The 15,000-nt window shown below is 47.6% G+C and overlaps 2 protein-coding genes across 2 annotated transcripts in view; one reads left to right on the top strand and one right to left on the bottom strand.

Annotated features, from left to right (window-relative positions):
* The window catches only part of LOC126569419 (steroid hormone receptor ERR2), a 37,128-nt gene extending 26,834 nt beyond the window's left edge, over window positions 1–10,294 (bottom strand). The window contains exon 1 of the mRNA XM_050226495.1: window positions 9,927–10,294. The gene's annotated coding sequence lies outside the window, so the exon portion shown is untranslated. The remainder of the gene's footprint in view (window positions 1–9,926) is intronic.
* A 672-nt stretch (window positions 10,295–10,966) lies between these two features.
* Window positions 10,967–15,000, top strand: part of LOC126581172 (uncharacterized) — a 10,209-nt gene continuing 6,175 nt past the window's right edge. Inside the window, exon 1 of the mRNA XM_050244656.1 lies at window positions 10,967–11,935. Coding sequence (XP_050100613.1) covers window positions 11,572–11,935 — 364 coding nt within the window. The 5' untranslated portion in view covers window positions 10,967–11,571. The remainder of the gene's footprint in view (window positions 11,936–15,000) is intronic.

The raw sequence follows: 15,000 nt of genomic DNA, 5'->3' as shown, positions 1-15,000 counted from the left end.
GGATACATCCTGCTGGCGCACCGTGTAGCTTTTAGCAGCACAATAAAAAAGATGGTGTTGATAGCAGCTATACAAGTTATCATTAATAGACTTTTCAAATGAGCCATTACACGTAATTATAGTGTTTTATTTTGTACACGACTCGGGGCTTTCGCTATGACCGTGTAATTGCAGGATAGAACATTATTAACAATGTAGAGGTTCTTACAAACAATATTGCCTCAATAGAAGGTAATAGATTCAAATATGAAATTAAATGTTTCAAAAATTCTTTTGTTAGAAATTTGTTTCCATTTCTTTGCTAAAGTTTATTAACTTTACACTTTACATATACCTTACTTTACTTTCATAACTGTTTACCATGTTCACTCCTGCTTCACTAATGTGATCCAGAATAGTTGTAATGCTAAAACATTTTGAAAGCCAAAAGAAATGTTGGAACGTACAAAAACAAATAAAAAAAAAAAACAAAATACATCCAACAGTAAATGCATTCCGAAAAGCATCGGTTGGAATATAAAATCATGGCAGATAATGTCCCAAGAACCCAAAGATGCAATATCCTAGGCCGGCATCGGTAACGGCATGAGCTCACGCTTAATTAAAGAGCATTATTTAGCCAACGATCGTAAAGACCCTCGGTGCCTAAAACACTTCATAATGCAACGATCGAAATGCCCACGACGGGCCACTATGCATCATGAATGCATCCCATAATGCCGCCCATTATCGCACCTCATTCACCTCCATAAAACCACGGTCGGTGGTTCCATCTCGGTGGTGATCATAAATCACGGCTTCACACATTAATATCGCATTGATTCCGGTGCGTTTCATTCCGGACAATTCAATTCAACTCTCGCACTCGCCAAAAATTGCCATAAACCGTTCGCCTCTGGCCTCCTCCCACGACGCCGCGCGGTCCTCGTCCATTGTTGCTGTCCAGAATTATTTCATTCACGTTCTACGGGGTTTACTACTTTGCGAAATGTCCTACGGTCCGTGATCGGTGCCGGGCCTTTGTGGCCGAAGAAAAAATGGCCAAACAACAGGGACAGCAATCTGGTTCCTTCTTCGAAATGCACAGCGAGCCTACGCCGGACACCAGCCCACACGAACGACGAAGGACGATCCCCGTGCCGCGGTACCACGTTCGCACCACAAAGCCATCCGCGCGCGGCATCGTAAAAAACCTCAGAAATCGCGGAGCCGCACCGCGATGGGGCCCGCTAATGTGTACGTGCGAATGCGTCCCTTCCTTCCCCCCCGGGGGGCCTAAAAAGGAAGCCCCAGGAGGCCCACTACTGCTGCCTACGCACTCTGCGCGGCCAATTCGAATCGATGCCGAGGCGGGCGCGAGAGCGAGCGCGAGCCGGGACACCGACTGAGTTCGACGGAACTGTCAGTTAAGCTTCGATCGCTATCTGTCAAATTCGCCCATTTTCGATGATTTTAACGAGCTAGAGTGCAGTCGAGCCACAGCATCAGAAGACCATCGCTTCTCCACTGGACGATAGGATGCTATAACCCCGCCCGTTTACGACCATCAAGCGACGTGTGGTCGACTGTAGGCACCGCAGGAGCGAGAATTCGCGAGGGAGCAACAGATCCGGGGCTGCTGCTGCTGCAAAGGATTCGATCATTATCGCGCATCCATCAAGTGGCGAGTGCCGAGATAGCAGGCAGATGGTGCCTCCTATACCTGCCACACATAGACTGCCTCGGATGCTTCTGGGGACAGTGAATTCAGTGTTTTTTTTTCTTCGGGTTTTTTCGCCACAACTCCAACCTCTGCTGCTTCTTCTTCAGCATCTGGCGTGGCCTCGGCGGCGGCTCACCTGGGGCCATTGAGATTGACTTTTAATTAAAATGCATCAAAACTACTGGCGGTTCGGCCGGGAGGGAGAGTGTGGGACGGAACAGAACAACGAAGAACCACCACCACACAAGAAGCGATCACCGCGATCACCACACGGCCACACTGCCGTTGACTGCTCGCCGTCGCAACATGGCAATTTATCCCGGTGAAACCCTCTCATCAAGACTGTACCCCCTCCCCGGTCATACCAGCGCGAGACATGGGCAGGCATGACATGCAAATCACCTCTGAGAGATCGCCTGCCTGCCTGCCTGCCTGGCTGTCGTTGCGCGCTGTTCATTTGAGTTCTTTTGGTATGTGACTTCCTCGTTCATATCTGCACTGCATCCAGCCCCCCTTTGGGTCCGGATTTACTCGAGGTTGGTTGGGGGTTGGCTTCCAGTCGCCAAAAACCATTAAACCATCCACCGCGCCTGCAACCAACCAAGCGGCCAGCAACAGGAAAAAAAAACGAATCTCTCTCTGTCTCTCGAGTACCGAAGCGTACAGTGCGCTCGTACGGAGTGTGTACGTGCACTTATGCCTCCCCCTTTCCTGTCACAACTTGTCCTCTTCTTTCCTGGTCCTTGCTTGATGGCCAGAAAAGCCCCACAAACAGATTGGAATGATGCCAACAAAAAAAAATCCTTCAAACCGAAACCAAAAGTAACTGCGGCATAAAACGGTTGCACTTGTCGCTCTCGACTGTCGTGCGCACCCTCGCTCCTCCTGTCTGTCTGTCCGCAGCGGGAGTGCAGCAGCAGCAGCAGTCCGGAGCGCACCTTCGCACCCCGAAAAACCTTGACGCGATCCGTCTCGGGCAGGTGATTGAACCAAGGAAGATCACCGTTTGGAGGATGCGTTTCTGGAGGCTTCAGCGGCCGTGGTGGGCGCTTTTGCTTAGTAGATTTAGGAGACTTTTGGCCAGGGGGGTTCCAGTTCCCCAATCCTCCCACCTCTCTCTCTCTCACTCGGTTGCTTATTTGCGTAAAGGAACCTCACGGTCGCTTGGCGAGTTTGGCGGGTTCGTGCGGTATTTGCAGCAGGCGTTTTTGTTTAGTTTCTTTTTCTCGCTACGTCTTTGGCCGGAAAGTTTTGTTTGCTTTGCTGTCGGAGATGGTTTTATGGCCATCTTCCGTGGCTCACGACCAGAGCAGCAGTCAGTCAGCCAGAGACCCACAGCACTTCCACCACCACCACCACCACCGTCGTCGTCCAAGTCATCTTTTTGCGCTGGCGTCGACACGATGACTTGATGATGATGGATTTTTCTTTAATTTTGCGCTTCCTCTTCCGATTGCAGTCATTCCACTGCCCCCCCCCCCCCCCCCCCCCCCTTCTACACTCTTTCTCTCTTGGTTTGGATTTTGGATTTGGGATTTGTGGAGTGTCTGCCGGGACGCATTCGCGTTCCTTCCACGATGCACTCTTTGTCCGCTAAGCTTCTTCTACCTTTGCGAGCTTCTTTCCTTCCTTCCTGCCTTCCTCGTCACAGCGACCAGTACGCGGTGCAATATAACAACCGCTGACTGACAGGAAAAAAAAAACTTTGGGGCGGAAGGTGCTGCAGGTGGTGCTGTATCTGGCAACACATTCTGCGCCTTGCGATCACCGCAAACGATCGCAAGCACAGCGCACCGCTTCAAGCAGGCACTCGCTAGCGTTCTGAGTGCGCCCGGCACGCCCGGTTACCCATTATGCATATCGATTTTCGATCTTTTTCATATCGATTTTCGAGCGCCCCTCGCCTTCAAAAAAAAAAAAAAAAAAGCTTCACTTTGGCCAGGATCCAGAGTCCCAGAGTGTTGTTGGCCGGTGGGCGGCCTCTCCTGTGGCCCTGTTCCGGGGGTGGTTTGTGAGAATAATTAAATTACAAAGATTCCATCAGGATGGAAACATTATTATGATTGATGCAGCCGGAGCCGTAGCTGGAGCCCCAAGAGAGGATCACGCATGGATGCCAGCGAGTTTACCAGAGAAAATAAATAAGACATTTCAGACATTTGTGGGGCTTTAATTTACATAAACTGTTTAACATGCCCAACACACATGGGTCCCCTGCCCTCCAGTGCGCCAGCAGTCAGCGAGTATCATTTTTTGGAAGGCCTGACAGCAATCCATCCATCCATCCATCCATCCACCCATGATGCGTATCGTAACACGAGCGGTAGCGACTTAAGATTATAAAGCAATTAATCATTCACCTTTCATCGTGCAAAAGAAGAACCTTGTTTCGCACCGACTCAACGACGAACCGTTGGCTTGTACCACACGTGATAAGTTTTTGCAAAGTGAAGCCTTAACACTCTTAACGCTGCTGTGCATACCACCGGCCACCGGCCACCGGGCCACGGGGCACAGGGGGCAAATTGGAGTAATAAAGCCCGAATGATCTTGGTCTCTGGAGGGGGAAAGGGGAAGGCGGGGGAGCTTCCATAGTAATTGCCAACTGCGTATCAGTGCACGCCTGCGCAAACAGCATGCGGGAAGGGTTTTCGCAAGGACACGCATGCATGCTAAACAGTTTTTATGGGCCTTCATGCAAACATTCGGCAGACTATTATGGACAACAGGCTTAACAAGCAGCGGCGTAAAGTCGTTAAAAGGCGCGCGCGCGCGCGCGCGTAGGTTCAGACCGCAGACGCGCAGATCCGCACAATTTATGCGTCATCCAAGAACGGTGAACAGCGAACAGGTTGTCGCCGTCGGATAAGCATCGGAATCAATGTTGCAGCGCGGCACTGGCGGGGGTCTGTCTCTCTCTCTCGTTGTGTGTATGGCAAATTGGATTGGAACCGGCAACAGCAATCTGGCCCTGGTGTTGAGCCACCGCGGACGCGGGTGATCGCGCACGAGTGGAGCCGAACAAAGATAGTCATCCTAGGGTGGGTTCATTATTTAATTTGACCCCTCCCGCTCCCCCTGCGCTGGGCACGCTGGGCACGCAAGTGATACGTCGAACCTAAAAGTCGATTCTCCCAACCGAACCCTTCCACAGCTGTGGCGCATTATGATTTATCGTGGCCGATTAGATACAGCCCTGGTGAGCCAGTGGTGGAGCGCACCTTCGCAGGGGGGGGCGGCTACGTTAAATGGTAAAATATTCCTTGGCCGTGCGTGGCAGCTAAGCCACGGAGTATCGGGGGAGAGGGCGGCGCCTTTGGCATACCTTTCGAAATTGTGCGAAACATTCGCGATGCAATCGCGCGCAAGGAAAGGCCACTGTCGCGGTTTATTGATAGCGGCAACCCTTAATGAACATCTATGAGCGACCGGGCAAAAAACGAAGCTTGATTACGCGAATGACAAACGGCTCTGGCTGGGCCAAAGAGTCCTGTGATTTGAATTATGTTGCCATGCGGTAGCACCTCAAGTGGCCGTGTGGACTGGAGCAGAATATTGATCGGTGTCTATCGGTATGAACCAGCTATCAGCACAGTAAATGTGTTTGCAGCAGCGTAATGATGATGTCCCTGGTTGGATTATTATTTTTGCATAACAATTATTTCGGGAGTGACATTTTGTCTAATGAAGGGAATTGGAAGTGTATTTTTTTTTGTTGTCACATTTTCCCACAATAATGAACCTGGCAATATTATGTAAACTTTTTGGATTATTCGAAGCAAAAGCGACAAAGATGTAGTAATTTGGAAAATGCGTTACCAAATCGGTGCACATTTTAGTTTCGAAATTGCAAAACCTATCATTTGTTCCTTTTGAAAAGCACTTTCGTGTCATTCATTTAAATAAATTTGAAAAAAACATATTTTTCTGATTGAAAAGCTTCATAGTTTAAAGGATATATAAATTGTTAATTAACTTCACAAGGTTAGCTAGTTAAAGTCATTGACTATTCGAAGAACATTGAAGAATTACCACATCTCAAATGATCAAACTACGAGCTCCGATGCCACAAGTGCAGCGACACGTCCCCATAAATAAAACATACAAAAATACAGGCCAAACTGTATTAAATTTTATTCGATTTTGGAATATTTCGAATTCATCATTCGTCTTTTGCGCGAATTAATGACTCCTTATTACGACGCATTCAACTATCATCTCAGTATTGTAGTAATTGTTTTCAATAAAGGTTAACTATTTATCAGTAGTTTTTAGTTCATTGAACATTCTTCCCTTCTTGAACTAGAAATGAAAATGCACATTCTTTTGTAATAATACTGTAGAATAAGCAGGGATACGGTCTTTTGATTAGGATTTCAACCAATTAAAAAAATCAAGAATGTAAAACTGGCCTTACTTTACGCATGAAACAGCATTCATCGAGCACAATTTGCTCTACTCCACTCGTGCCTTTTCGATTGTAACATGTTTGTGAATCTCGTGGTTCATAATGCACCCGAACGCCATTCCTTCCTGCAATACCATTCCACTGAATCATTCCCCCGCCTTTCGAATGCACATCAACGCCACGTTTGGCAAACACAATCCGGCTTATTGTGGATCCAATACCAAAAAATAATCCCCACAAAACCGATCCAAACCGATCAATCTCAAGGGCTATGGAACCAATATAGCAGATGAAACCGATTGATTTGCCTGCGGATTTGGGACGGGAGCCATTTGCCAAATAGAATGCTCTTTACACTCACGATCAATTAGCAACGGAAGTCTCGGAAGCCAACAGCAGACGATGGAACCGATTCCCGACGAATTTTGGGGCGAGAAATGACGGAGATTCATATTTGCATCCCTGGCAAATAATAAATCGATGGTGCACGATGCAAAATCGCACGAATGTGGTACATTAACCCCCGTGTGGAGTGCTCGAGTTGCTCGAGACAAACCAAACAGGAACCACCAGTGGATGATGTAGTTTCGTTGGTTTTCACAAACTCATGCGAAACCGCTCCCCACGCCTGCCGGCTGCCAATGAAACAGATGCAGCCGAGTAAAGATTGCAGTTGCAGCATTGTGGGGGGTTTTGAGTTAGTCACTCACAGTTGCAAAAGTGATGATATTTCGGCTCAAAGGTTGTATTGGATTGCTTTTAAAGGCGTGTTTCAGATGCGCTAATCATTAGCCAGCTAATCGTGGACATTTTCCGCTTAACTACAAGAATACGTAGCTCAGTATCGATTTTTAAACAACCTAGTGGCATCGTATATACATCCGCTACCATATTGCTTTCTGATAAAGTCCTATATAATTTAAAGCTCTTGTCTTCGCTTCTTTTTTCACATGTTTCAAATTTTAAAAAGGAGAAAATATTTTTCCTGAATGAATAAAGCCTCAAGATACTGGAATGAGTAAATAGTTGAAGCAAACACAAAAAGCAAAGCAAAAAAATACTGCATTTGTTTTCTCGGTCTTTATAACAATTTAAGAACTTTTACGCTGCTCAATTTGATCAATCATTTTGAAATAAAAGTCAAAGCATTTCATTAACCAAATATCGCTCTTGAATCGATCAATATTTTGATATAAAGCAGTCACATTTAGTTTTCAGGCTAACAATCCTTAATAGTCCTTCTATTTATGTATGATTTTATTGAAAATTAGAAAAGCAACCGAAACAGTTACACCGTTATTCAGCACAACTTCATTTTGGCTGTTACTCTACACAAACCTTTTGGATGTGGCACTTGTTTGTTCAATCACTGAAAAACAAAAGCATGTTCTTCAACAAAGCATATACAATATCATACAAATCACTAAAGAAGTAAAACAAATAAAAAATAAATCTATTCACATTATAAATGTTATTACAGGAAATGTATCCGTACGTAGATAACGGCAAGCATTCTCGAAACATCTGGATTAACCCATCTTACGAGACCAATTAGTACCTCATTTCAAACTTACCGATGCCAGATGCCGAGTTTTGAATCGAAAACATAGATTATGATACATTTGACTTTACTTTGCAACGTTTAAAATCATTCACTATCTTCACTATCAATTCCTCAACATTAAAGCAAGTTTCTGACGATATTTAAACAGAAGAAACTTTACACAAGTGATTCACAACGAAACACCCCTTCTACAAACTCACAAACCTATTTACAAACGATGGAAGCAATTGCCAACTCACGATAAAAGGTCTCATTACACTTCATAAACACATCACAAGGAAGGGAGACAATATTGTTTCACCTGTCGCCGGACCAACCATCGTCAGAATCGACAACTATCAACCCAGCCAAGCTGTGGGTGCCTCTTTAAAGGAGCTTTAAATACACACTACCGGACGACAGGAACTGGAATCCATGAAACCGGGCGTTTACTATCACCATCCAACGATCGCATGGCGTGCCAAGCCACCCGGACCCGGAGGAGAAGCAAAACGGACACAAACTGGTGCAGCATTGCGCAGCATGCCATGTTCAAAAATTCGTCGCCGACCGGACCATGGCGCGCTGCATGGATGGATGTCTGTTCGCGCCAGCGTTTGCCCGGATGTTTTTCTTCCCGGATTCGAGGGCCCACAGGGACAGGGTCACGTGGCTGGAAGTGGAACGATAAACCCGGCGCCAATTTCGATCCACCGCCCGTACGTGAGGGAAGGTCGTAGCTAAGCACATTCCGGCAGGACCGCGGTCGTTGGGCGAGGAACGGCGACGAGCTTCCGAACAAAGGAATAATGGTAAACATAAAGCACTACGCTGGCGCTGGTGTACAAGGATATTCCGGACAAAATATCCTTGAACTCGAAACCCGAACACCATCGGGCCGAATCGGGACCGACTCCCGGGCGTTCGGTAGACGGCGCTTTCGGAGCATGCGAACCGAGTGGTTCGGCCTCTTTAGGTTTGCTGGTGTCGCATTTCCGTACTTCTGGAGTCCAGTATGAACGTCAGCAAAGCAAACGAATCGATGGCAAACTATCAGGCATGCTCTGCCACAAAGAACTCGAGCTCGAGCGGCCACTAGCATGCCACGTGTGGTTGTTGTTTTGGCGCGAACGACAACGCGGACTCCCACGGTCACAGGGCATGTCGCGAGATATAAATTAAAGCGTTGCTCTTAATGCATAATTTCACAAACCGCCTGTCGCAAGGAAGGCGAAAGGGTACCACGCTTGATTGTTATCACTTACCCTCGCGACGACGACCATCGAGCGACCGAGCGTATCTGTGCCGCAATCTAAATGGTTAAATATCAATCTCTCCCACACCTCCATCGACCTCCCGTGGACCTACCACCTTCACGTGTGTCTATCTATCGAATTCACCCTTCAGTCCGCGTTCCGGTGCAAACCAGATCGACTTTAAAACCCCCAAAAAGCGATAACCAGTGGCGCAGAACGTGGCGCAACGATGGGACGCACACGTGTCGCCATTTACAACGGCGTTATGCAATGGCCACTTATTCCCCGGGTTTGTACGGAGCATAGTATATCATTCTCGGTGGTGCCGAAAATCGGTTTGTATCGCGATGCGACGTCCTTGGAGGAGGGGACCGCGTGTGCGAAGGAAGTTGAGAGCGCGCTCGCGCTGGCATGTTAAATATAGTAAACAAATGGCCGCGTTCCCTCAAGGATAACCGTTCCGCGTGCCGATGTCGATGCCGATGATATGATTTCGCATCATATCGTCCAAAACAGCAATCTTATCCGCGTTGAGATAGTTTCAGAGGAATGTTTGGCTCCATATCCGTTGGCCATGGCCTACCAAGATCCTTTCACACGCTCCCGATCGAGCACCCTGGCGATATTCCTGGTTTTTCTAGTGTTTTTTGTGATTGATTGTGAGGATCTGCTTCAGGAAGCCAAGACGGGTCGGATTGAAAAACAAAAAAAACGGCGACCGCGTATTTTCGTTTACACTCCTCCACAGCGTCTTTGCTGTCATCTCGTTCTCGCATTGCGCAAACATCGCCACATAGCGCCTTCTCGCTCTGGCAGCCGCAGCGAACTCGCATCTCAAGGCTTGGGTCCACCGAGACCACCCCCCAGCATATTTACGCACTCTGCTCCCCGAGGGGGGGATCTGCAAAATGGTTCTATCCGATTGTTCTTTTTTATCTAGACGGCTGTGAACAAAAATGCAACGAAATCTCCCCTTCTATTTCACATGCACCTGCACCCCCCCACAGGACGACCTACCTGACTCAATCGCCTCCACTTTCGCCGTAAGATGATTTACAGCGAACCTGCCGCGATGGTTGGAGGGTGGGCTGTTGGATAGTTGGAAGCCCCAAAACCCTCGGATGCTTGCTCGAGGACACCTGCCCCGTCCACTTGGCGCTGGGTTGCTTGTGCAACGCTGTGATCTCGCCTACAATCCGGAAGCACCGTGAATCCCGTACGTAAACACTGAGCCGTACGTTCACAAGGAAACGTGCACTACAATCGGCAGTGGAGGAAGAATTTCTCAGCAAGCATCGTCACACAGCACAGGCACGAGTTTTCCGAACAGATTCCAGCAATTTTCAATACGCACGCACGCACGATTTTCGTGATTTTTTGGGCGAAAAAAAAATTACGCGATTTTCAGCAGTCACTTTGACAGCTTTTTGTTGTCGTCGTTCGTCTCCGATAATTAGACGCTAAAAGGTAGGTTAACGGTCGTGAAGTTGCGTTATACGGGTGTGAAGCCGGGGACAGACGAAGCGTACACGCAGAATGTAAAACTGAAAACCAATGTTCCTAAACTTTTGTTAAATGTTTAATTGTTAATTTTCATAAACTAATTATCATATAAAAACCTCCGTTTACAAAAGAAATGGCTGATCTGGCAATAATCGATATGAATGATATGACAGCACCCACACATGATTAAACTGAAAATTGCGCAAATTATCATCAAATTGGCATAATCAATTTGCGAATGCATTCAACTTTCTGCATAAACAGGTGCTTTAAGGTGCTTTTAATGCCAGTGTGTCTCATAAAGTAATCATTTAATTTTTTTATTATTATTATTTTTTTTTTGTGGAAAATATAGCTCTTGCACTAACGATCAGAACACCTAAAATCTGTTAATTTAAGAAAAAACACTTCAAGAATGGAGCGAGAAAACTTGCATTTCAATGAACGAGCCGCGACGGATTTCAACCGACCAATCGCGGCACACGCGCCACCACGAAACCAGCCGCCAGCCGCGGGATTTTTTTTTTCATTCTCACAAATCGACTCGAGGAGATAGGAGGTGTCGTCGGCGCGCAGCACACATTTTTCAACCCCCCTTTCGTTCGGTGCAGCCAAGTGGTTTTGGAAGGATATCGTCGAACAAAAGACAGACTTATCGGTGTGCGTGCGTTAAACTTTGTTACAAACGGTTGTGGTTGTGATTTCCCAGCGAAAGGACGAAGGAAGCATAAGCATAAACGACGAGTACGCACGTGGGGTGGTTGGGTGCGAGGCGTGTTATGCTAGTATTGTGTTTTTCTTCGTTCGCTATCCTTGCTGCGCTACGTACGATACGTGTTGATTAAGTGCGAAGGAAAAGAAACCAAACGCCGCCAGAAACGCCAGCAACGAAGAAGGATCGTGGTGTGAAGTGGCTCTTGAGAGTGACGCAATAAAAAAAAGAATACACAACGTGGTCTTATGCTGCTCCATTTCCGTTATTCTCTTCGATTGGAATATTCGAAGCAGTGTGTCTTTATCGGCGGTGATAGCAGCAGGTTCTAGTGGTGGTGGTGGTGGTGGTGCTATGATTCAAACGTACCCCGTTAATGGAAAAGTCAGTTGAAGTAGAAGCACAAACTTGCAACCAAATTAGCCCATCATCAGTGTCGTCATCACCATGGAGCTCCATGGCATCCTAGTGATTCTGGTGGCTCTTGCGGCCGGCACGGTTTGGGAGGAATCTTCCGCCGCCGTGGTTAGTGCTACCTTGGCAACAAACGATGTCCATCTTCCCGAGGATTCTAGTCTCCAGCGCCAGTCACACTCCAAGGCCACCGCCACGACGCCCGTGACGTTCGAGTTCGAGCATGGCCAGAGCGAGCTGGCCGCAAGGCGATTTGTGGCCACCATGACTGATTCGGATATTCACGGTGTTGAGAGTTGGTGCCTTAGCGTCGCTTGCAACGCATCCGTTTTGCACTACTGCTGGTCGAATCTGTTCCTCAACGATCATTGCTGCTGTGAACAGCACCACACCAAAGGTTAGTATTTGTAGCAAGGACAGGAAGAAGATGACGATGCACCGACGTGTCCTACTTTCCTTACTCGATGACTCAGCATTGGCCGTGTCCTTTCAGGCACGCCTTAAACACCCATTGCATGACATCCTGGCGCCTGCCAAGTGTATCACGCGATGAGCGACGTGTAACAATCAATCTGAGCTCACGAGCTCGCGAATGAGACAAATGTTATACTATATTTTTTTATTCGGTGACTAATTAGTGCCTTGTCAGCGACCAAATCGTTCAAGATTTAATTGTAACGAGAGTGAGATAGAGAGAGAGTGGGTGACCGCTTAAACGAATCAGATAAACAAACGACAATGGCCGACGACTCATGTGCGTGTTTGAGCATAAGTGCTGCAGCTGATGATCGTCGAATTAGGCATGCTACGCAGGTCCCATACGGCCATGTGTCCTTGACCTATTACCGGGCGCAACACATCACTTCCTTCATGTGCTCTGTGGTTCGATTCTTATGCCCGAGCAATTGGCCCCGGGGAGTATCGTTCCGTTTCATCTGGCTCCAGCACGATGTGCGGCTTTATCTGAACGGAATCTCCGGTCAAGTGCGGAGAACCCCCCTGGTTTTTACAATCATCTATAATTGGCGGTACATTATTGGGATATTATTTTGCGATACATATGCCACCGCCCCCAAGCCCGTATTTAATAGAATGATGATATGGTCGAGCGACTCTCGTGCTGCAAACGTGATTAGACTCGCATTATCGCATTTGTGGCTCTCCGCTTATCTATGCCAGTAATAGATCAGCTAACCTTGGTGGTGGGAGGTGGGCGGAGGGCCAACACAAAAAAGCTGATGGCGATGCAACATTCTCCTCTCGACGGGCTCGACGGGTTGCCCGTGGAAATGATGCAGCAAATGCAGTTTGGGTGCACGGGAAGAAAATGACCGGCAAGAGGGAAAACAATAGTGACGCAATTAAATGACAAATTGTGTGCCTTACACCGGTCAAGCGGTTAACAACAGCGAGTACTTGCTTCTCTGGCTGCTCTCTCTTTCCCTCTCTCTCTTTGTGTCTCTCCCTCGTTGGTAGTAGTTGATGGTGCGAGCATTAGCAGTACATTACACTGCGCCGTGTGGTTATGTTGGTTCTAGAGTTTCTTCTTTTTTCCCTTTTCCCCCCCATTGAACTGCAGCGAAACTGTCTCGGGCCACGTCATGGTCCAGCCGATCGAGCGAGCCTTCTCGCGATAACTCTTTGCAGCGCCGCAGAGCTGATCTTTGTTGGCCACGATGACGCATTTTACAGACACGCACAGGAGGGAGAAAACGTGTGCCCGCCAACGGTTACTTGTGTCCCAATGTTGGCGCGATTGTTTTCGTGTGGAAGTACGTTGCTGCTGCTGCATCCAAGCAGCCTGTTGGGACGAACTGCGATGAGCAAGCGATCGCACTGTTCGCTTCGAATCGATCGCTCCGTTCCACATGGTTTACGATGGGTGAATGGAAGAAGACAATCTTTGGCCACTCCAGAACCCGAGAGAGGAGAGCTTGAAGCAGACAGATTGATTTGCATAACAATATGATCTGCTGCCCCGCCATGTTGCCACACATTAAACCCAACAGCGGCAACAGCAACATGAATGACCGAGACGCACATGAATGCGATGGAGGAAGAGGGGGGGTAAACGGAAGTCTTGCTTTTACCACCCTTGCACACCTTCTCCCAAGGCCCGGTCGCGAAGAAAGCAAAACGGTAAGGCGGCCATGTGAACGAGCATGAATTGAAAGTTCACAAAACATTTGTCACAGAGTCGTTGCCACTGGGAGAATTGCGAAAGCGGCACGTTTTTGAATATCAAGCGACCGGCTAATTGGTGCAACATTATCATGCAAATAGTACAGTAAAGCAGTTTGTGGTGCTATGGATTTAACAAACAGTTTAATTAGCGTCGCACTTAGCTAAACCTTGAGAAGTACGATCACATGGGCTTTAATCGTTCTTAGAGATCTTGTAATGATCTTATAACAATCATTCGGTGTACCAATCCAACAATCGGTTTCTGGTAATTGAAAACAACATTTCGAGAAGCCAGATGAATCACATTTTCGTGACATCAACAGGGAAAGAGGGTCTTTTTTCTGCATGTCTTTTTATCTTTATGAGATCACTCATAACCGTTATGGCACTGCGCCGAAATGGACCCAAAAATATCTTGCCGCGCAGTCTTATCTGCAACTCGAGCAAACAGCATAGCGATTATGCAATGTGACCGCATCGTTTAAAAGATGATTTCAATCATACGAATCCCTTGGCGCCGATCATTTCGTTTGTTATGAACAAGAAAAATCACGTCGATCGATAAGCCCGGTGGTCAAAGAATGCAACGGAGGGCGAAGCAGTGAATATGGTAAATCCCACCCCGGGTCCACGGACCAAGGGCCATACTGTGGCTAATTGTGTGCGTACATTTGCGATGCTCCAGCACGTTTGGCTGCCAATTTGCTTATCACAAAGTCAACATAATATAGTGCCCCGGTCCGGTAGTTGGGGCAGCAGCATACCATCCGTACTGAGGATCCGTTCCCAGGAAATGGCACACAGTCGGCGCGTTATCAAAATGACGCCACCGGCTTGGCGTAATCAATATCATAAAGACGATCTGGCCGAACCATGCGTCAATGTGAATTGAAATGGTTCGTCCTGTAGCACGGAACTGGAGCACAAAGAGGAACACGAAAACAACAGAAAGCCCTGTTTTTTTTTGTACGACAGGACTGGACAGGCTTGAGCACGTGTCGCGCGTTGTTCGGGGTGAGCGCTAGGTGTGCGAGTTTATTGAACCGCACCCCGCGCTCATAACGTTGTCCAGGGTCCTAAGCAAGACTCCCCCTTTTTCGTGCTCATCAGCACCGAGAAGGGACCCACCGAAAGTAGGACAGTGGAAAGGGAAAGAAAGCAGACGCGAAATAAAACAATCCAAACGCAGATGGTCAAACGAAACCGAGGGCCACCGCATAATGCTGTTCTTGGCACGCAAACGCATCGCAGGGGGGAAAAGGTGCACAGAGAAAAAAG

The sequence above is a fragment of the Anopheles aquasalis genome, chromosome 2, assembly GCF_943734665.1.
Source record: "Anopheles aquasalis chromosome 2, idAnoAquaMG_Q_19, whole genome shotgun sequence".
NCBI classification, from domain to species: domain Eukaryota; kingdom Metazoa; phylum Arthropoda; class Insecta; order Diptera; family Culicidae; genus Anopheles; species Anopheles aquasalis.
This window is presented reverse-complemented; position numbering and strand designations above follow the sequence as displayed.